Source organism: Elaeis guineensis, chromosome 4 (assembly GCF_000442705.2).
Source record: "Elaeis guineensis isolate ETL-2024a chromosome 4, EG11, whole genome shotgun sequence".
Taxonomy (NCBI): domain Eukaryota; kingdom Viridiplantae; phylum Streptophyta; class Magnoliopsida; order Arecales; family Arecaceae; genus Elaeis; species Elaeis guineensis.
This window is the reverse complement of record NC_025996.2, coordinates 38,798,201-38,821,002: the sequence shown is the minus strand read 5'-3', so window position 1 is coordinate 38,821,002 and position 22,802 is coordinate 38,798,201. Positions and strand designations below refer to the sequence as shown.

The following is a 22,802-nucleotide window of genomic DNA, read 5'->3' as shown; positions in this document are numbered from 1 at the left end:
TGCATAACCAGCTGGTTGTGGGACACTGGTTCACCAGATAAACAGTATGTTGCCTTTCATAGGCTATTTTTAAACCCTATGTTTGTCTAATCTTTTCCTTTCTTGATTGTTGCAAGAATAATATTAGGTCCTATTTAAGTCTTTTGATATGCTTAATTTAAGAATGCTCTGGAAACGTAAAATCCAAATTATATTCAGGTTATTATCTAAATATAATTTTGATTGTAAGTTTGTAGAGCATTTCTAAATTGTAGAACTTGGTATTTTTCCTATAATAAACAAGAGGAGAGAAGATTAAATAGAAAAGGATTAAGAAAATAGCTCAAAAGATAGACTGATCTCAAATGGTAGGCCGAGAACGGCGTGTGGTGACGCCAGCAAATTTGTATTTAATCCAATCACATCTCTTAACCATTGGCCTAAATATAGTCACCGCCTCACCATATCTCTTGAAATCAAAGAATAGAGTTTTTTTTTTTTTTTTTTTTAATTTCATTTATCATTTTTTACATGGAGAATATTCTTTCTATTATCTTAAAATATCTTAAATATCCTACTAATTTGCTCATGTCAATATTGCATGTGCTTTTTCCTTCCCTTCTAAGTCAAATTGCATCATTTCATGGAACTCCCAAATAGACTCATCTCTAGTTTTGATTCCAGTGTAAGCTATTGGGAAGATCCAACTCTATTACTTATTTTTCTCTCTCGGTTCTCTCTTTCGTCCAATATACATTGCATGCGCGAAGTTGTTAATATATTAAAATAAGGGATAGGATACGTATCTTAAATACTAAAAAGGACCTAAAATTTCTACTAAGAGAAAATGTGAATCGCTGAGCATGGAAGTTTTTTCCCCATTGTTTTTATGTCAGAGATTATATCATGCATCTCCTGTAACAATTTCAATAGGAGAATCTGCATAAATCTTTTTTGTAGTTGATAGGGAGCTTAACATCCGGACATGTGCTCTTGCAAATCCATTGTTGTTTGTTAGCCGGTAGACCCTGTTCACGAGCTGGACAGCCCGCCTGCCAAATCAAGCCTGAAGTGTTTTCAATAGGCCATCGGCGTTGGCCAAATGTGGAGAATAAGCCTGCCTGTTAAATGGGTTGCATTTGGGATTAAGTCTTAAAGCCCCGCTGAGCCTGGCCCAGCTCAGATTTATACTCTTTATATTAACACTGTCGCCCAGTCCATATATAGGTGACTCTAAGTAGCCGGTTAAACCGGCTGAGGCGGCTAGGGCCCATGTCTTTATAATATATGAGGATTGCCGATTCAATATCTTGTGGCTTGGGATATGGTGTGCCAGTTGTTAAGAGAGGGTGGCCTGAGCATCCAGTCTTTGGTCACGAGACTAGACACTTTAATCGCTCGGCTTGCTATTAGGTTTTTTCTTCATCCTGAGTCCATGTGGAGCACTATGATGGCAGATATGTGGTCCTTGGTCGGCAGGCGGTGAGATTCAAGTCAGTTGGAGGGTCTCTATCTTGTGGAGGGAGATCTGCGTATGGGCCCCTAACGTGATTCCTTAGATGAGGTGATTGGTTGGAGACAGTCGCTCCGTCAATATCCTTTCCAATTCTTGGATTGCAAACATGACATTGACCCGATGGCTGACCATTGTTAGCTTTGAAGTGACTGACTCAATAAGATTATGTGAGCTTCTCTATATCGACGACAGAGAATGTGACCCAGTAGTGATGTCTGGTTTCTTTGGAGAATAATTGGGAGGGCGTGTGATATTCCTAGCGATCTCTTTTCACCGTAGCCCGAACATTATGGTCTAAGGATCCTAGCTCTAGCACCCGGAGACCTGTCACAGCTGACCTTTACCATTTGTACCAATTGGAACCCACTAGGCATCTAAATGGTGGCTGGATTTGGAGGCTTCGAGTACACTCGAGGGTGAGCCTTTTTCTTTGGAAGGTGGGTATGGTTCTTCGGGTACACTCTCTTTTTGTGCCCATCAGCTAAATGGCTATGGTTCTTAGCGGGTCTGTATCATCGGATTGTTCAAACTAAGGATCCGACCGAGGCCTTTCTTGATCTCTTGAGGTGGAGAGCCAGGGGTGATGCATCCAGCGATATTACCTTCCGAGCAGCCTACATCGCCCAATATATCTAGTTGGCTAGGAACAATATAGTCTTCAAGTCCAGGAGGTGCCCAATGAGGTTTATCTTGGAGAGAGCCTTAATTTTGGTATTGGAACTAATTGATGTGATCTTTAGGCCTTCAAAGAACTAGGACTCCCACCCTACTCGTGTAGCGATCTGATGAGTATTCATAGTTTGCAAGCCCCCACCTTCAGGATATTTTAAGATCAATTTTGATGGGAGCATTAGAGACAGGAGCAATAGTGTTGGTTTCGTGATTCGAGAGCCCGACTCCAAATTGATGGTAGCGGGTGGTTGTCACTAGGGGTGCAATTGAGTCAAGTAGTTGGAAACTCGAGCTCGACTCGACTAAAATACTCAGATTTAAAACTCGGTTCGAGATTAATTGAGTCTTAATATCCTTAGTTCGAGTTTGGCTCGATAAAAAATGGACAAAACTTGAAATCGACTTGATTTGATTCAAATATCAATCAAGTCATATTCAAGCTCAATTTCGAGCTCCAAATCGAGCCTAATTTCGAGCTCAAAATCAAACCTTAGTTTATTAATAATATATATATTAATATATATATATAATATTATTAAAAATATATATATATTTGAGTAGGCTCGTGAGCTTTCTAGCCGAATATTTTGCTACTCGATCTTGAGTAGCTTACGAGTAGATCAACTCATTTACATCCTTAATTGTCACTTATTTGAGCCCACAATTTCTGGAGCAGAGCTTCCTACAGTTTGGATAGAGATCGTGTATGCTTGGCAAGTATTGAGAGTGAACCATATTATTATTAAGGACGACTCAACTATGATGGTGTCATGGTTATATAAGGGCATATGTAGGGAGCCGTTATCCATCCTCTACTATGAAACATCTCGATCTTGCTTTTTAGATGCACAGGACTTATATTTAAACATATATTCGGATAAGGCAATATGGCATCCGATTGGATGGCAACCTAAGTTGTGGAGTATGCTTCAGATTTCTTATGGACTATTGAGGGGTGGTGCTTAGGCTCTTTAGGGATGTTTTGCTTTCTGATTTTTTTGTGCATTCATTTTAAGCTTGCCTGAATAATCAGTTTTGATAAAAAAAAAAAAGTATGAAATAATAAATAGATCAGAACCGTTTAAATAAGCATCAGCGGTAAACGAGGTCTACTTGGGCTACCGATTTCCCGGAATTTATATAAACGGCCTTAGCGTGGTACGTTGAGGAGGTTAGGGGCGAGTTCCGGGTAAACTCCTTGGGTTATCGAATCCAAAACCCTAACCCCAAGTAACTCCGCAGTTTGGCGCCAACTGCGAGCCGAGGTATCCCGTCCCTCCTTCCCTTGCAGGTGAATGATCGATGTGTAATTTTTTCCTGCTAGTGTTCATTTGTGATCTTGATGCGTTGCTTTCTTGCTCGATAAGGAAATCATACCATTAGCTTTACCCAACAAAGTTTTCTTTTTTTGTTTTAGAGAGATTTCTGGTTGAAATTGGTAAATAATTCTTGATGGTGGGGGTTATGATTAAGCCCTGTAAATTATTCTATTGGAAGCGAGCTCCTCATGACTGATCTGTAGAAGAAAAATGGAATTGATTCATGTTGTTATTATTTTCGAGATATTTCGTGATCTGGGATCCATCTCTCTCTGCGTATGCTTTCAATTTGTATGATTATGAGATTTTTCACTGTTGAAATAGGATTTTTCTTGTACTGAGTTGATGCATTGAATACGCTTTATTATCTCATTCTTGCCATGGTTTGAAAACTCATGGATGCAAGTCAAATGTTGGCTGAATCGGATAGGAAAACCTTCTGGTTTATGTTCTGATTCTCTCGCATTGTTGGTGAATACTCCCATCTGATTTTCTTTTACTTTCCCGTACTTCGGCATAAAAGAACTTGCTATGTATGAGGTTTGGCCAAAACTATAATAGCTCAAATCTTTATTTTGATGATCTTAATTAGAGAAAAACGGAGAAGCCGTCGTTGTTTATACTACTAAAGTATCAGCAGAGTTGCAAACTTTTGTCATCACACAGAGAAGCAGTTAAAAAAAAATATTAAATGCGGCAAAAGTGTTATTGGAGTTATATCCGACCGTATTTTCTCAAACTTTGTAATTTTTTTCTTGGAAAATATTTACTTCAATTTTTTTTGGTAGGTCGTTAGTTTGATCCTTGGCTCTCACCTTTGGAAGGACCAATGTTGGCGGCATCTTGGAACATGATTACCATTCTACATTCAGCCCACACAGAGACCTTTTGGTTGAGCATCGTCATGCAAAATTAGTGTCATATGTCTGCCAAAAATCATATTATAATATATTATGATACACATTATATATCTCAGATACCACAATATCTTAACATTTATATGGATGGTGTTGTGAAATCTAACGTGAAACACATTTTTGTTATGATTTGTTTACAGTAATCAACTACTAATCAAGAAGAATGATGATTATACTATATTATTGTTCTCTATTTATGCCTAAAGTTCAAAGCTTCTGTTGTGAATTTCTGGAGGATTCAACTATTAGCTAGGATAGTTGGCAAAGCACAACATACTCACACATAAGATATGCACAATTAACATGAATTTGACAGACTGGTCTCACTGTTTATGCTTATATTTTCCTCATATTGCTCAAGGGACATATAGATATAGCAATTTATCTCACCTTCTTAATCACCTAGAGCTAGGACTTTCATGAATCTTAATTTATCAAAGGTATTTCAGTTTCTTTATTTCTTTCTTCAGAAATTTTTCTTCTGTCTATTAAATTCTCAACTGAAATTCAATTTCAGGGGTAATCCAGGTTTCTGGATAAGTATTGATAAGATGGTTCAATACAACTTCAAGAACATCACGGTTGTGCCATCTGGGAAAGACTTCATTGACATTATCCTTTCCCGCACTCAGCGCCAGACTCCAACAGTAGTCCATAAGAGGTATGCGATCTCCCGCCTACGCAGCTTCTACATGCGGAAGGTGAAGTTCACCCAGCAGAACTTCCATGAGAAGCTCTCTACCATCATTAATGAGTTCCCTCGGCTGGATGACATCCACCCATTCTATGGTGATCTCCTCCATGTCCTCTACAACACGGATCATTACAAGCTTGCCGTAGGCCAGGTCAACACTGCTAGAAACATCATTACGAGGATTGCAAAAGACTATGTAAGGTTGCTTAAGTATGGGGACTCATTGTACCGATGCAAGTGCTTGAAGGTTGCTGCTCTTGGTCGCATGTGCACCGTTATAAAGCGCATCGATCCAAGCTTGGCTTACTTGGAGCAAATACGTCAGGCTCCCCTCTATTGACCCCAATGCTCGTACCGTTCTGATCTGTGGGTTCCCGAATGTTGGAAAGAGCTCTTTTGTAAATAAGATCACCAGGGCTGATGTGGATGTCCAGCCGTATGCCTTCACAACCAAGTCCTTATTTGTTGGTCACACATATTACAAGTATCTTCCTTACCAAGTGATTGACACTCCTGGGATTCTTGACCGACCATTTGAGGACAGAAACATTATAGAGATGTGCAGCATCACGGCATTGGCACATATAAGGGCTGCTGTTCTGTTCTTCTTGGACATTTCGGGCTCCTGTGGATATAGCATTGCCCAGCAGGCAGCACTCTTCCACAGCATTAAGGCATTGTTCATGAATAAACCACTAATTATTGTTTGCAATAAGATTGATCTGCAGCCTCTGGAAGGGCTTTCTGATGATGACATTAAGTTGGTAATGGAGATGAAGGCTGAGGCAAGTCAAACTGTGATAGCCCAGGGTGATGAGCCTAATGATGAGAGTGTCTTTCTGACTATGAGTGCTTTGACTGATGATGGGGTAATAGCTGTGAAGAATGCTGCCTGTGAGAGGCTTCTGAATCAGAGGGTAGAGATGAAGATGAAATCAAAAAAGATCAATGATTGTCTGAATCGGTTTCATGTTGCAATTCCAAAGCCTCGTGACACTAGAGAGCGGCCTCCTTGTATTCCTCAGGCTGTCTTGGAAGCCAGGGCAAAGGCTAATGTGGAGAAGGAAAAGCGGAAGCTTGAGAAAGATCTGGAAAATGAGAATGGTGGAGCTGGTGTTTATTCTGCTAACCTAAGGAAGCATTATATTTTGGCTAATGATGAGTGGAAGGAGGACATAATGCCAGAGATTTTGGATGGGCACAATGTGTATGATTTTGTCGATCCAGATATTTTACAGAGGTTGGAAGAGTTGGAAGGGGAAGAAGAGGGGTTTCAGCTAGAAGCAGAGGCAGAGGAAAAATATTTTGAGATTGATGGGAAAGAGCTGACCCCTGAGGAGCTAGAAGCTTTGGCTGAAATTAGAAAGAAGAAGAGTTTGCTAATCCAGGAGCATAGAATGAAGAAGAGCACTGCTGAGAGCCGTCCTGTACTGCCAAGAAAATTTGACAAAGACAGGAAATTCACATCTGAGAGAATGGGAAGGCAGTTGTCTGCTTTGGGGTTGGACCCCACTGCAGCTACTAATCGTGCTCGGTGCAGATCTGTCTCTAGAAGAGGTCGAAAACGTGAGAGGTCACTGGCTAGAGAAGGTGAAGATGGAGATGCTATGGACATTGATGGTGAACAATCCAGCAAGAAACTGCGGACAAGGTCGAGATCAAGGTCCAAGTCAAGGTCAAAATCACAACCACCTGGTGAAGTCACACCTGGAGAAGGATTCAGGAACTCTTCTCAGAAACTGAAGGCACCTAAGATAGCAAAGAAATCTGTGAAGATCAGGAATAAGGCTGCTCGCTGGGGAGAGGCTGATAGAGTCATTCCTAACTTGAAGCCGAAGCATTTATTCTCTGGGAAACGTTCAATTGGAAAGACTAGCAGGCGGTAGAGGTATGCAAATGATTTAAATCAAATCTCTGATTTCCTGTTTGTAGGGGTTCTAGTTGGTAGGGCTGGATGAACTAATTTTGGTCAAGCCAATCGATTTGAGCTTTGCCTGTCTAAACCCTGCCTATTAACAATTGTACCTGCATGCATCTGTTATATTACGATGGAAAGTCATTTTTTTATTATTCTTGTTAAGCAAAAGCTTTGTTATTTGCAGGTGCTCATTTCCATTGCAATTTTGCAACGTAGAATCCTGTTACAAAGCAAAATGAGTGTGTTTACTGATTCTGGAGGACAATATCTATATTTAAGGGACTCTTTGATGCGGTTGAGGTGGGTTTTTTAGCATCCAAAGATTGTAGAGTGGATGCTTTCTTTTTTGTCTTCTTTTCTTTTTCAAAAGGAAAAACAATCATGATGCTTGCTCTCTGGTACTTCGTCTTATGACTCCTTTATATCAAGGTTACTGTCTAGATCTTTTACTTGAATGGAAGGTTTTAATCAAAGTTAAAACAGTCGGTTATCATTATGATGGTCGATGTAGATTGTCAGTCTGGTTAGCATGTTCATAGTGATATATGTTTTGAGTATTGGTGGCTTTTGCAGACAGATACCTTACACTCGTTTGCAGTTGGCCTTTTCTATTATGGTGTAAAATCGAGGATTTTGATATCCTGCTTTCTTGATTCTTTCTGGATTGTTGTGATGTTATCACTGAAGCAACCAAAAAAAAAAAAAAAAGAAGAAGGAGAAGGTTTTATCTATTAATTGACATTTTTCTTGGGAAACAACTCAACAATGAATAAAATGGTGGTATCAGTTCCATCCTATTACTTCTTTAAGCTGATGTGTTCAAAAGTTCTTTCTACTTGCTTCTAGATTTTTCAACTCCCAATTACTGTAGCATAACCAGTAGGAATGGTTCTGCATGGCCAGAAGGCAAGGTGTGTTTCAGGGACCAGGGCTCTGGAAATGGTTACCCACCAAAAGGGTATGAGATGCCGGGATTGCAGTTGATGAGACATTGCCTTCCTGCAATCTACAATCTCACAATTCAAGCAAAAGTTTTTGGCTGGATTAACGCTTGGCAACCAGTCTCACTGGTTCTGAATCTAGGCACAGTAAGTTTTGGATCCCCTAGCGATTCATGGCTTTGTATTTTAGGATCCAAGGGGATTGCTTTAGCAATACAGTTCTTTCAAGATTTCTATTTTATGGTAGCACTGCTCTATCAATGATTGCTCGCCTGCCTTCTGAATTCCAGTTTAAAGATCCCTAGAATGTGATCAAAAGCTGTCCGATAACACTACTGCATGCTTCTTTTTGCTTATGGACGAAATTTTGCCATCCTTGAATGAGATCTTGGATGGTGCAGGGTGAGTTTTATTGCCTTACTAATGTTTGACTGCCAGCAATCCGCTAGTAAAAATTTTGATGGTGGTCCTTCTAGAGATGTAGGACTGGAAATGAGCCGTGAGCACTGGGCAAGGATAAAAAATTAACCTTGGGCCCTTTGTAATTCTTGAAGTAATTGGAGAGTCCAATATGACCTATCTGGCAGCCACCGTCCGCGTGGATGGGCAACCAATCAACAGTAATGATCGGTGGGAAGTAACAAAGACTGTTTAGAGGATGTAATGGTGGAAGCTTTGCGAAAAAATCTAGTGGCAGATATTCCAAATATTTTATCTTTTTCAGATCCTTTTCTTTGAGGGACGCTGTGGGTGGTTAATCCGCAACCTAAAGTTGAGCGTCACACGCCTGCTAAACTATGCAAGTCACCAACTTACATTTGAAGCATATAAACAGATTTGGAGTTACATTCTGCATAGTTTCTCATGTTGTGGATCCATGAGCTCTACTTAATTTCTTAGACTAGTACGCCACAATATCTATCTTTTGTTTTTATGTAATGGTATGCCAAATAGTATATCATCCAATAGAAAATAAAATGCTGAGATTTCCTTTCCCGGTTCTGATCTCTTGTTGACATGGCGCTCTAAGATTGGCCAATGCACATCACACCACATATCCCGTGTAGTTCACCAATCTCCAACAGTCCCTGGTAATTGAGCGTATTTGTGAGAATTGCCTAATCTAGGCCCACTAAATTTAACAGGCAATGCCACAGAATTGTGTTAGGAGCTAATATTGGATCTTCATCCATCATACATGCTTGTAAAGTTCTAGACTGTATATTGTTTATCTAGGCCACTACAAGGTAACCAACTTCTTCAATACATACCCATTTTGAAATCAGTTTGTTTCAGGTTGGTTTGTTTCGGCCCTATTCTAATCAGATTCAGGTCAAAGGTTTCTTGGCCCGCATCAAACACACTTTTGATAATTGGCTTCTGCTTGGTTAGGTATAGAGATTGTCAACCCGGTCCGAATTCAATTCAATGCCATATCCATCGCTAGTTTGTGGGGCATTGGCTCACCAGATAAACAGTATGTTGCTTTTTCACCAAATAGGTAGCCCATGTTGTTTGCTATAATGTCATATGGGGTGTAGCCTTTCACTGGCCACTTTGGACCCATTGCCAACATTTTTTTCCCCTTTTTTGTTGGTGACCGACCCATTAGCAACAAAGTTGGTTGGTCGATACCCTTATAGAGATCATAAATAAGCTTATCTCAGTGAGGTCCTAACCCACAGGACTAGCTAGTCTTTTCCTTGTATGGTGACAGTCCCCACGTTACTGGAGAAGGTCTGTTAATATTGGGACAAGCAACCTCACAAACGGGCTTCGTGGATGTCTTTCTGGGTGAATGCTGTGACCTCCTCCCTTAAGGCAATCCCTACTGACCGGGAAAAATGAAAAAAAAAAAAGAGATGCTGGTAGGAGATCCCACCCATATGCAAGTGGTTGGGCTTGTCTGAAGCTTTACTTGAGGTGAAATCTAGAGAAACAACACTCCTCAAGATTCAAACTCCGGACCATCTAGTTATTAGCAGATGGCTGCCTTCCACTAATTTAATGCTTAAATCATTATTCAGACACATAAAGGAACATATCCAAAATTTATGAATAAGCTCAATCTAGGCACAGCAATAAAATTTTGGTCCATTTGTTGCGCATTGGTTTTGTGATGTGAAAATGGGAGGACGAGCCCACCTCTTTTATTCGGATATGAAAGATTATGAGAAACCGAGGGAAACTCCAGCTCTCGAAACAAACCAGAAGACTTGACGGAAGTTAGAAAAGAGTTCTTCTAACTAGTGTCAAAAACAAACAACATTGATATAGACTTCAGGTGGGCAATCTTATCATGATCTCCTTTGAGCGGAACATCCGAGACAATGCTCTAAACTTCTTAACATAGCTACTAAAACTCCTGAATAGTTACAGATCTAGAGCAAAAGAGCAGAAACCCAGCACCTGTACACTGCTAGCTCTAGGTTGTTGGATGTCAATTTTGCACTCTCTGTTATTGAGATAACTCGGTTGTTGGATGTCTCTTCAGAGAGATCCGATAAAATTTGTTTTGCAGTGGTATACCCATAAGCAAACACTTTGCCTATATTGGTTATATACTACGCATGCAAATATTTATAGTTGCTATTATGGTGTGAGAGGAAGGGCATCATTAGAATTGTGAGTAAATGATGACTTTGACTTATATGGGATGGAATCTTCTCTCCCATGAAGTATCTTTTGAAGAGCAAAATCGTGAAGTCCTGTGCTATAGCGGCCAGAGATTAAAGCGGACAATCCCTTACGTATGTGGGAGCGAAGATCGATCTGCCTGAGCCACGAGCCCTTGATCGCAATAGTTGGCAAAATTTTAGACAAACAATGCTTTAATTAGTTACAAATTTCTAAAACTAGAATTAATCAATTAAATTTCAAGAAGATGGATATTATGAGTGAAAGGTCACATAATATTCATGGTGGGTAGGAAAAGGTTAGAATTAGTGGACTGAAAAATGGTGAGGAATTTAGCAGCTTAGAATTACAAGTGCATTGAGATAGATTTAATGGACATAAATAGAGATTATGGAAATTTAAAAACTGTAAATTGCTCCCATTTTTACGTAGCGTTAAAACATTGTTATATTTCGAGATATGATGGTTGGAATGTGTTGGATGATTCGAGTGCAAGAAATATTTTATGGATAATTTGGATCTCGTCTGCCATTTCTATGCTATGAGTCCGGGTGAGCAGGCGTTTATAAATAGTTTAGATTATTTACGGATAGGTAGGTACGCACCTAAATCTTTAGTTACTTTGCTTGTTCTTTTCTTACTCTCCCAAAGAGAAACAATATGGAGTGAAAATTAAAAACCGAATGGACCTATTCATATTTATCTTTTGGACACATGGTCATTGCTCTAATCTCAAAGTGGAGTGTTGGCTTTTAATTCAGAGATATGCCTGAAAGCAGTCAACTTCTAATTTGGCTATCACTATTTAATCTAGAATAAGGCAACCAGCAAATGCTTCAAATACAAAGAAACAATAGGAAGCCTCTGTTGTTTATACTGTTAATGATACTTAATTGGTTGATCTGCTTTTGTTGTTTCATGGGCCAATCAGACAATCTATCTACAAACCTAGGACGAGATATTGCCCTCACATCACAATCATGGGAGTACTTTTACTAGAATTACCTGTATATTAAATCCTTGAGAAACAAGAAACAAGCAAACTAAAGATTTAAGCCCAAATTCTCCTATAGAGTGATCCCCATGTTTTTCTAGCTTTTTTTTTTTTTTTTTTCAAGATATTATTTCTTCCGCTAGAAGTTTAATCGAGCGATAATGAAAAGTCTAATGTTTAAATGAGGAAAGAGCAACTTATCTTAGAATGCATGCATGTACAGAAGTTGTATTTAATTTAGGACCAAGTATAAGGTTTAGTCTTATATGGAATAAGTAGTGGGAATTAGAAGGATTGATACATAGCTGATTGAGCCCAAAATATAATAGCTTAAACTTTTAAGTTGAATTGGATTCCAACATGGATATCAAATTCTTCTGATGTTACAACTTTCTGACTCCTTAATAAGCAGTATCAGAGCCAATAATTACTACTTTATGAAGTTTGACACAAATTTAGTGCAATTTGGAAATGATTGTTAAGATTTGGTTCAACTACCATTTAACACTATTTAGACCTAGCATAGCTTGGAAGTAATATTTGCTACTAACCTTCCATAGCATATTAATGGTTTTACCATCACCACCAAAAAGGAAACAAGAAAAGAAGCTCACTAATTATTTTTGTGGTTTAATGGGTTGGTCACATAGGCTATGTTTGGAAGTAGGGTTAACTACATGATCATCCATAACAATAAGATGCTATCATATGCTCCAAACATTCCCTGGACTCTAGTTTGACCAGTATGAACTCATTATGATATATCAAAGCCACTTTGGATTCTTAAGCATTTGTCCTTTTTCTTATGATGTAAAGGGAGGTGATTCTTAAGCACTTGTCCCTTGAGCCACAAGTGTCTCCACGCTTCCTCTCAACATGACCTAGATCAATACAACCTCATATTTAAAAAATATGCATGGCATGGCTTGGCAAAAGCAGGACCAATAGAGTGATGACTCCACTGAGTGGCCAAGAGAGTGACTTCCTGCACTAAAGTGGCTCCTGCCGTGGTCCATAATCCTCTAAGATTCTGCTGGCCTAAGAAAATTCCAACCAAGCAATAGATCATGTCCCAATTATTTTTTGGCTTCTAGGGAATGGGAGTGTTGTTAAAATCATAAAGGGTGATGGGTGGTAAGGGAACAACGTTCATGGATGAATTCAAAGTGGATCGTGATGAGCAACTAAGCCATCACGAGGATGCTAAAATCCATGAGTTGGCACCCATTTTTGTTTAAAGTGAAGATGCCTCAAGTTTGACCCAGGATGGTGACATTCTCACTATATTTGTCAAAAAAATAATTGTTCCATATCACGAGATGGTTTTGAAATATTTTGACTATGATGAGAACTTCATAAATATCGAGTATTTTTGGGTATGGTTAATTTAAATTAGGGACTTTTGCATCCATGTCCTTGGGCTATTGGCATAATTCTGAATAATGCTACATTTATGTATGAGTTGGATTATATATACTTTGAAATCAATGGAAAGCTATCCATTTTAAAGATCCAGACTATTGAATGTAATCTACAATCAAGAAATGTCTAGAAAACAAAAATAATGTATTTTGCTAGTGCTTAACCTGAACAAAAACCTAAGTATCCAGTGGATGTAAAAATACCATGACATGATCTTGAACCTGAGCATCAACCAAGGAAAGCTGAAGTACTCAAAGATCAAATCACGATCACCTCCAAATGAAGGGTGGAGTGCATCTATTGTGCCTTAATCTGGTTTAATCTATCGTATGTTTCCATTATACATTAATTGTCTCGAGCTCACTAGTCAAGTGTAATCACTAATCATGCTTATTGCAATGTTCACTAATCAATTCCAACTAGCATGACAATTTGAAGATTACAAATATTTTTTCCCTGTCTAATTAGCTTGGTTACTTTAAGAAATGGAACATCCTTGTCCATGGAAACTTCATTACAATTTGCTGCAGAATTAACATCCTAACTACAAGTTTTGATTCAACTTGTCACCACATCAAGAAATGGACAAATCATATCATCTATGGAAATGCCTCCCATCGAAGACTCCTCATTGGCCTTTGCCTCTTTTGATGAGTTCAGCTCTATCAAATTATCCTTTTTCTTGCTGCAAAAATGATTCTAACAAGATAAAATGCTCTACTTCATTCCAAAAGTCTACTATTTTGAATCAGGATCCTCTTATAGGACTGTACAGCAGCACTAGATAGCCACCACATCATATCCTATCTCGGCGATGGATAGCTATTGCTCGTCCTTTGGATAATTTGGTAGCAATTCAGAGCCATACAATCCACTGCAGTCCAAAATAACACTGTGCATAGGATCTAACCTCTAGCATTTTAGCCATTAGGCTATCTCCATATATCGAGACAAAAGATCCCACTCTGACCATCTCGATGCTTGATGGCATGGTTAAGCCACCAGAACCACAGAAATTAGTGGGCTCACAGGAGGACTGTGCTCGTATTCCTTCTACCGAAACAGACACAAGCAAAAGGAAAGGGCAAATGGCCTTGTCTTGATTGCTTCTGTGAAGCTTTATCCATTTGTAGCTACACTCTAAGTTGTTATGCCATATCCACTAGCTGGACCAACATGTCTTGCATCCATATCTGCTGGAACCCACTTGCAGCTAGCAACCAACCGATACCTGATCAAAACATTCAAGTGGACCCATCGATGGATATTGAGACACATGTGATATGTGTGACATGATGAAGCTTCAATTATGAACTTTGGACTAATGATAATGAAGAGGATGATGATATTATATTTGTTAGTGAGAAACTGATTCGCTCCAAAGTCTAAATGAAACGAGCACAAGGTAATCCTAAATATTGGAGAAAATTCACACGAAGAGGGTATGTGGCAAATTTATGATTCTTGTTTGCATTCAGTTCATGAGAGAATTCATCTGTAAAAGAGAACTTAATGCCCAGCCTAAAGTCCCTTTTTTTCTTTAATTTCCATTTCACATTTTGTCCTCACATAGCTAGCATTATACAGATAATTCTTTAATTTGAACATAGTTAAGATTGTCTTTTCACAAATTTATACTTCTTCCGGCATTATATTATTTTTTCACAAATTTGAACATAGCATTATACTTCTTTCACAAAATTAAGGGATAAAATTAAATTGTCGTTAATAGAAACTAAAATGACAGTCAGTTCATATAATAAATCCTAATTTTTACAAAAAAAAAATTTTTTTTTTTCCTTCCCTAATTGTATGAGAGAAATTTTAATTGAATCAGGTTCATTACTGAGCTGATGGATCAGTTGGATCAAAAAGCAACATGGACGCACGCTCTGCAGCTTTCTTTTTAGCGTCTTTTTTTTTTTTTTTCATCCATGTTCATGCTTGTTGCTTTTTGGTTGGACTGGTCCACGGCTGAGCTGGTGGATCTGGTCCAACAAGTGATGTATTTTTATAGTATCCAATTATGGAAAAAGGGAGAGCACTAAAAAAAGAGTCTCCTGCGGTGAGTCATCATGAGCTGACACATTCCACTCACTTAGGAGTAACACCAACGAAACAAGGGATTGAAGAGGAGTGGTCAGGGGACAAAGTGAATGGAATGGAAGATGAGTGACAGCAAACCATGCATAACCCCACGCCCTTGCTTTCTTTAATCCCAGTTCTCTTTCAAGTCTTCAGGCAGACAACCATATATGCAGAACAAAAAGCTGGCCATTCTACTCTAATCATATCCTCCACTCTCCTTTCCCTGAACTTCTTTTTGGTGGTATTCTTCTAATTTAATAATTTTAATTTGTGTAGTTTGGCATACTGGAATATCACTACCCAAAAAGCATAACAGAGGTGCTAGATGGTATGTACATATTATAATTTATGTCATGGCACATGCTATGGTTTCTTGGTTGATGGCTATATTGGTTTCAGTATATGGAATTGCAGGTGACTAGTCATGTAAGATATATAGACACACATACATGTATATTGCACATTTGTACTTACATAATATACTTACACAAAGTTTTTTAATCGTAGTTGAAAAAATGCATCAAGTAATAGTATTTATAATGGTTTTTATAAGTAATTTTAGCAGCAGGTTAACATGGATATATTTGTTCATAAGAATTTTTATTATAACCACATATTTGAGATGTCATCTAGAGTATCATATTAATTAAATTCTACCAACTGAAGGGCCAACAAAGGCCAAATGTTGGAATTTACTGTTTAAGGTGCTTTTCTTTCTTAATTTTGTAGACCAAAAAATTCCAAATTCCCAAAATAATTAATATATAAGAACATTCTACACAGTTTATACTTACATATATACCGATAATTTTAAATGATATCAGGAATATATGGCTTTTGATAAATTATGTAAAGGCTCATCTGCATAAAGAAGCTTTGAGTTAGAATGTAGGCAAGCTTTAATTTGAGACAATTCTAGTGGAGCAACTTTTTTCATCTCAGTTTTCAAGTCCTAGAGGCTTTTATCTCATAATGCAGTCTCTTGGACTTCTTTCTTTTAGTATCATGAAAGTTGTGGCTGGTCATTATAATGTTTGCTAAAAAAAATAATAAATATAAAAAGCTATTGCAGTACTTTGCTTAAGATATTACAGATGAACTTTTTCCACTTTGTTTTGCTTATAAGCTACATGCCTTAGAAAATGGCCAAGGTCTATTAAGATTCAGTGAGATCATGAGCAGTGGGGAAGCATATCAGATAAACTAGTTGGCACCTTTAGATACATTTCTATAATGCATGCCTAACATGGTGGCAGGAAATTAAATCATGGTTTAGATTTCTGATCGAAGTGGAAATCCTTAATTTTAAGGAACAATTGGTTGATCAAGCTTTCACTATTATCATGATCCATTATACAATCTTAAACATCACTTGGAAAGTGCCGGGTTATCTTTATATCAAGCCTTCTTCTGAGAAAAAATCTTTATATCAAGCCTGACATACATTGTTAATCCATTTAATTGCTAGTTTCTTAAGATAATTTGTTTTTTTTTTTTGGGGGGGGGGGGGGAGGCAGAAATTAAATGTAAGGGGAAAAAATGATAGATTGTTGATGTTATTCCACTAGGCCTCCTTCAAGTCTCGATAGCTACCACCTAGGATTGATCATTGATATGTTATTCTACCAGCCAAATTAGGCTGCGTTTCTCATGGCAGCTTGATGAAACCCAAGATTTGAAGGAACTCAAATACAAGAAGCCACGTCAGTGAGACATGTGAACCGAATGAGTAATCATCTACTAACTTATTTTGATAGTAAGATTTCACTACCAAAGTTGATCCATATCCCCAAGAGTACAGAACCCTACCTCAACAAGGAGGAAAAAGTGGGGAAAAAGGGTACTAAGATTCCTCCCAGAGTAACTACAAGGAAGCAAAGGATGGTGTCTTAAACTATTTTTGGCACCTTGGAGGAAGAAGCCTAGCTAAAGTCTCACAGAGTGATGGGTGGCAGGGGGACAAGGTGCATGGATGTGAAGCAAAGGAGGACAACTGACCAAGCACAATCCTTTGTCCCCATGCAGACATGCACATGCGCATCGAAAGCCCAGCTTTCCTGCCTTATGGCATGGGTCCGGGAACATCTCTTTTGCTTGTCTTCTTCATGTATCATCATTTAAGAAATATTTATATTAGGTTTATAACTTGCTCTTAAAAAAGAAAAAAAAGCTATCAATTTGGATGTTAGAATTCTTAGGATCAAATAAAAAAAAAAAAAAAAAGATAAGCGGTACAAACTTAAATTGGAAAATGTGAACATGAGAGAATTGATGGTTTTCAGGCACATTATACAAAATGATGTGTTTATTTAGAAATATCTTTTGCAGAAACTCAGACAGAATGTGCATGGCCTCGGCTGATGAAAAGATTATTCTCAGTACCGCGATTCTCTATGCAGGTCAAGACATCTATATACTTGGCGATCACTTTAGAAAAAAGATATGGATTGTCCCCCCTAAAAAATAAATCATCAATCTCAAAACCGCAAAAATGATTTGGTGCTGCAATGGTTTAAATAAAACTCAAGGGAGGAAAACTATAAGTTAATTAGTGAACACCAAGAGAGGTGATAATCCAAATTGATGATAAAAATAGCAGAATTGTGATAAAGAATGGTCCAGATTACTAAACTATGTTCATGCACGCATCGCCATAACAACCTGATAGAACTAGTCCTAGCTAGATGAATGCATTTGTGTAATATACTTCGGATTGTCAACTTAAAACTTAATCCTTTGTATTCCATCTCCCAAAAAAAAAATCAACTGCTATATGTGAGGACGAATTTGTCCATAGGAATTGAATTTTTGTGCATAGGAGATTGAGCCTTCTAAAGAAACAAGGAAGATGAGGGATATAAGGTTATCCTGTTCTTAAACCACGATAGGTGTTCATGGGGATAAGGGAGGCTATCGTACTACATAATTGAATAGCAAACAATATTAGTTTGTTGTATCACTTTATCCGTTGCTGGATCCAAGTCTTCTAGAAAGCCATGTGAATGCCCTTCAACCATACCATAGGCCTTTGCCATATTAATTTTGTTTTTCCATCTTTTTTTGTCGGCTGCTATACTTCAGCTCTTGGAGCATATAAAACTAGAATTTGTTTCATGCTGTATGTATGTATGTCTCATTACATATTTCAATGGAGAAATTATCTATAGATCTTTAGATTGATCCGTAATTATTTTTAAATTTTTGGACTTTTCAGATTTCATAAAAGGTCCTTGAACTACTAAAGAGTTATTTCTAGGTCCCTACCATCTATATAGATTGGTTACACAGGTCCATATTTAGATTACACAGATTTATGTTCAGGTTACGCAGATAACCTAAATATAAATTTGTGTAACTTAAATATAAATCTGTGTAACCTGAATATGGACCTATGTAACCAATCTGTGTAGACGGCAGGGATGTAGAAATAACTCCTTAGCAATTCAAGACCTTTTATGGAATTTAAAAAGTTCAAAGACTTAAAAATAATTCCGAGTCAATCTAGGGATCTATAAATAATTTTTCCTATTCCAATAAGTATAGATGGTCTAAAATAGTTAAATTTGTGGGGGAACAGTTCTCATTGGACAATATTAATATAATAGAGATTCAATATTGAAAATAAAAGAATCACAATAAAACTTGCGGCAGTATATATCCACTTTCAAATAGCTGCATCATGCTTTGTCATGCTGGTATTCATCTGAAATTCTTGGATTGACTAACATGACATACATCTAGTAGCTAAACCTTGAATGAGAGATCAAACTGCTTATAAATGGCTCACATTGAATCTCTTGTTTTTGAGGTCAGGAGGCTGACATGGAATGCCAAGTTAGTAAAAAGATGCCTTTTCTCAGAAAATGTACCCATAGTAAGAAGGCATGGCCTCAAATTTCTTGAGGGTTACCGACCATGGATATATTAGGTCTCTCCAATAATGAAATTGATCTTATATGCATGCATGGATCTTACAAGAGGATGGCAGTATGGAATATTGGATTCTTCGACATGCTTATTAGTAGGGAGACATAACTGATACCTGTTTGAGTCCACTTAAATATATTGCCTCGCAATCTATCACTTCCATTTTATCACTTCCTTGCTGCGTTTTGCTCTGACGCACGTAGACTTTGAGAAGAAAACTTACTATTAAGTATTTGATCTGGGTAACTCCGGCTTGCGTATCTCTTTTAGTGTGACAGGTATAGCACTAAACAATTTATTGACATTTTCCTCAACAATTTAATCTGTTAGTTGTAAATCTGTTCATATAATTAGACGCTTTTACAAGCATGCCACAGCACGTGCGTAGTCAAAGTAGATGAAGCCATGCATGCACACCCAAAAACAACCACATCCTTATCCACAGTACGTGCCAACCCTACAGTACGTGCCAAACTTACTGTTTCAATTATCTAGCTATGGAGTTCTCGTCCAAGAGGGCAGCTGTTTCTGCAAATCCACGATTATGTGTGGAAGCAAACTCTTGTCACAGTTCTTCCTATTGGCTGCTTCTACTCCAACTATCCATAGGATCAAACACACACGTATTAAATTAACCATCTTGGGAGAGAATATAATTCCCTTCCCATTGGAAACCGAGTGTTGTCTGCATGTACCCGGACAAGACTATCTTTCGATGTTAGTGAATAAAATTTTCTATGCATGCATGCATGCACCAAATTCTACTGTTCATGTTGCAGGTCTTATCTCTTGAGCTATTCCCTCCACTCATGCATGGATTTAATACGACGGCACAGACGTACGTGACCATCTTCATAACCAATCCATGTCAAGAAGAGATGAGTTCACCTTCTTTCCACTTATCCATGTGTCCCTCCTTTACCGTTTTTTTTTTGGCCCCCTAGAGAAAAGATATGTTACAAAAGGGCAGGTGCCCTCCTGCTAGGGGACAAGCCGCGGCCTACATGGAAGAAAAAACTAGGACACCGGTTGAGGGTTTAACACGATCCACTCCTCTCCCACACGTGAAAGCGTGTAAGAAAAAAAATATATCTTCAAAGAAACAAACGGTTCAGAGCTGAAAAGGTCCTCCCTACGTCCCTTGGAGGCTGTGTAAGCGTGGAGGATGGAGTGAGGGGGCAGCGTGGTATGTTCCCCCACTACGTGGCTCAGGTGCCACCTGAATGAATGGCTAGGGGAATTGAAGGTCATGGCAGAGACCACGTGGCCTCTGATGGTTGGCATAAAGTATACATGGACTAGATTTGTAGGGAAAAAGGTTTGTGGTTGCGTGCCTTTAAGGCTTCCTGCTTATGGTCTTGTACGTGGTTGGCTGCATGACCCGGAGATGGTCCATGGATGACCCATTTCATGCTGACAAGTTGGCGCCTTTAGGTTGCCCAACCTCGTGGAGACATGGCATCACTTAGATTTTTAGATCAAAAGATGATAGAAAAACATAGTGTACCTATAGGCTGAGGAAAATCCTGATCTTTTTTTTTTTTTTTGGTGGGTTTCTGCATGTTAAGCTAGGCTTGTTGGAATGCACAAAAAGAGATACGTGGTTATATTTCATATGTATAGGATGAACAGCACATCAAATGGATGCCTCTTACACAAAACCATGGCTTAGATTTGCAGGTTCTTGCACGGTAACAATTGCCCGTACAGTAGCTCTCCATAGTTTTTGCCTCGAATTAGATAGGTAGGATTCACGATGTGATCAATTCTATCCCCCACCATGGCATGCATCACTTGGTTACAAGTTTGTGAGATTAATTAACTTGCTGATTGAACTATGCTGTTTAGCTCGATCGCTAAATGGTGCCAAATGGTGGTGGGTCTCACTCGCGGGTCCATCAAGATAAGAAAGGCGTAGGTGATGAAGAAAGCCAAATCCAGATATATACCTTGTGGAGAGGTTTGGTTGGGGTTGATATCGTTTTAGTCTTGATTTGATAATTTAGTCAAAGAATGAGCCACACCATGTTCATCATTCTGTCATTGAAACTGGTTACCCAATTATGGTAGCTATTGGTGTAGATGCATGTATTTAATTAGTCCAGAGGCAGGTCGGCCGGCGCTTCATAGGCACTGCATGGACTTTATCCTTCGCAGCAACAATTCAACAAGAAGTTTAATGATTATGTATCACGTTAGAACTGATTAAGGATATTTCTTAGAGAACAAGTAGAAAAAAGATTTTGAGATCAGATCGATGCATATGAAAGGTATAAACTACTTTAATTCTAGACCCCAATTGCTTCAAGTCTAGGCAGAGATGGAAATGAACCAAACTTAGCTCCCTGAGTGGTTCATTCGATTCAATCATCAGATATTGGCTACTAGGTTTACCATAGCTGATTAAAAGTGAAAGCTGTAAAATAAGTTGCCGAAAATGACTTAGGACCATCCAAACCAAACTCATTATGGTACTTTTTACCAAGGAAAGGCACAAATCAGACATTTTGGTGACTATTTCTGTTAGAGCAAACACTAGAAAGTCACTTTTTTCACTTAATTTTGGTCACTGGGTGAAACAAACATACTCTATTTGATATAGCATTTTAATGTTTAGCAAACAAATTCAAGGTACCTCACCAAACTTAAAAGATTAGCTAGCTAGAAAATCACCTCCTATAAAGTGGTTCACATTAATTCTGGGCCTGAGCACACATATAGTAGATCTTGATTCAAGTTCAAGTAAAGCTAAATAGATCGTTAATTCGACTGAGGACTCATTAGTCATTCCCACTGGTTCATCAGGTCATATACTAATTAATATGGCACCGGTAATGCACATGATTAATTAATTTAGGGATATTAAATACGCTTTGGGAAAAAAAGCGAATTAAATTAGGAAAACTGAAGTCTGTCCACTGAATTGACCGACATTTTACGTTTACCATTTGGATGGCTGAAAGTTTGTATCCCTTGCTTTGATCATGTATGTATATATATATATATATATATATATGAAGGAAGGATTACAAGAGCACCAAAATCATGACAAAGTAATTTGTGTTTTGTAATTTATTCATGGTACAATGTTTATTATATCTAACTTGTGGAACAAAAATAATGCATGACTATATTCGAGTCCCTAGTGCTGGTTCAAACCATCTAAAAAAAAATGGAATGTGATATCAGTGCTTAATGCAATTCATCCACAAGTTTTAGAAATATGGAAGAATTCATCACTTCACAACCTAGTCTTCTTAGGATTCCATATTCCTTACTTCATGATAGTCATGTGATTAAATTCTCATTTGTTTCTCTCTTTTAGAAATGGTACTAGCCATCTCCATACAAGAAATGTAGATTGGTAGCGCGATTTGAAACTCAGAAATCAAATATATATTCCAAGGAGCAAATTTAGTGCTGCGGCCATTGATATATAGCCAACTCTCTAAATAATACCTGAAACAGTAGTAAATTAATATAGGAATTGCAGCAATTGGGAGATGCAATTTAAAAGCAACAAAAACCCAGGGTTTGACATAAAAAATGATTAGGAATACCTGCTGCGAATAACACAAATTAAATTGATTGTTGTGTTCATGATAAAGTCGAAAAGTAGCATCTTTTTCCCTGTCATAAATATAATCTCCATTGCATGAGAAATAAAAATATAAAAATAATTTATTCCAAGGAAAAGATAAGAAAGTTGGTACTCCATCGTGCTTCTTACCTTTCGGCAAAGTACTGTTTGAGATTCTTTCAGTCGCGTAAATGTGAG

The 22,802-nt window shown here is 38.1% G+C and overlaps 1 protein-coding gene across 1 annotated transcript; it reads left to right on the top strand.

Moving 5' to 3' along the window:
* Positions 1 to 3,292: 3,292 nt before the first annotated feature.
* LOC105042918 (nucleolar GTP-binding protein 1) lies at positions 3,293 to 7,824 on the top strand. Its single transcript, XM_019849808.2, is given in 4 exon segments — positions 3,293 to 3,432; positions 4,921 to 5,418; positions 5,420 to 6,985; positions 7,200 to 7,824. Coding segments are annotated over 2 exon segments (2,028 nt in total). The 5' UTR covers positions 3,293 to 3,432; positions 4,921 to 4,954; the 3' UTR covers positions 6,984 to 6,985; positions 7,200 to 7,824.
* The last annotated feature ends 14,978 nt before the right edge of the window (positions 7,825 to 22,802 follow it).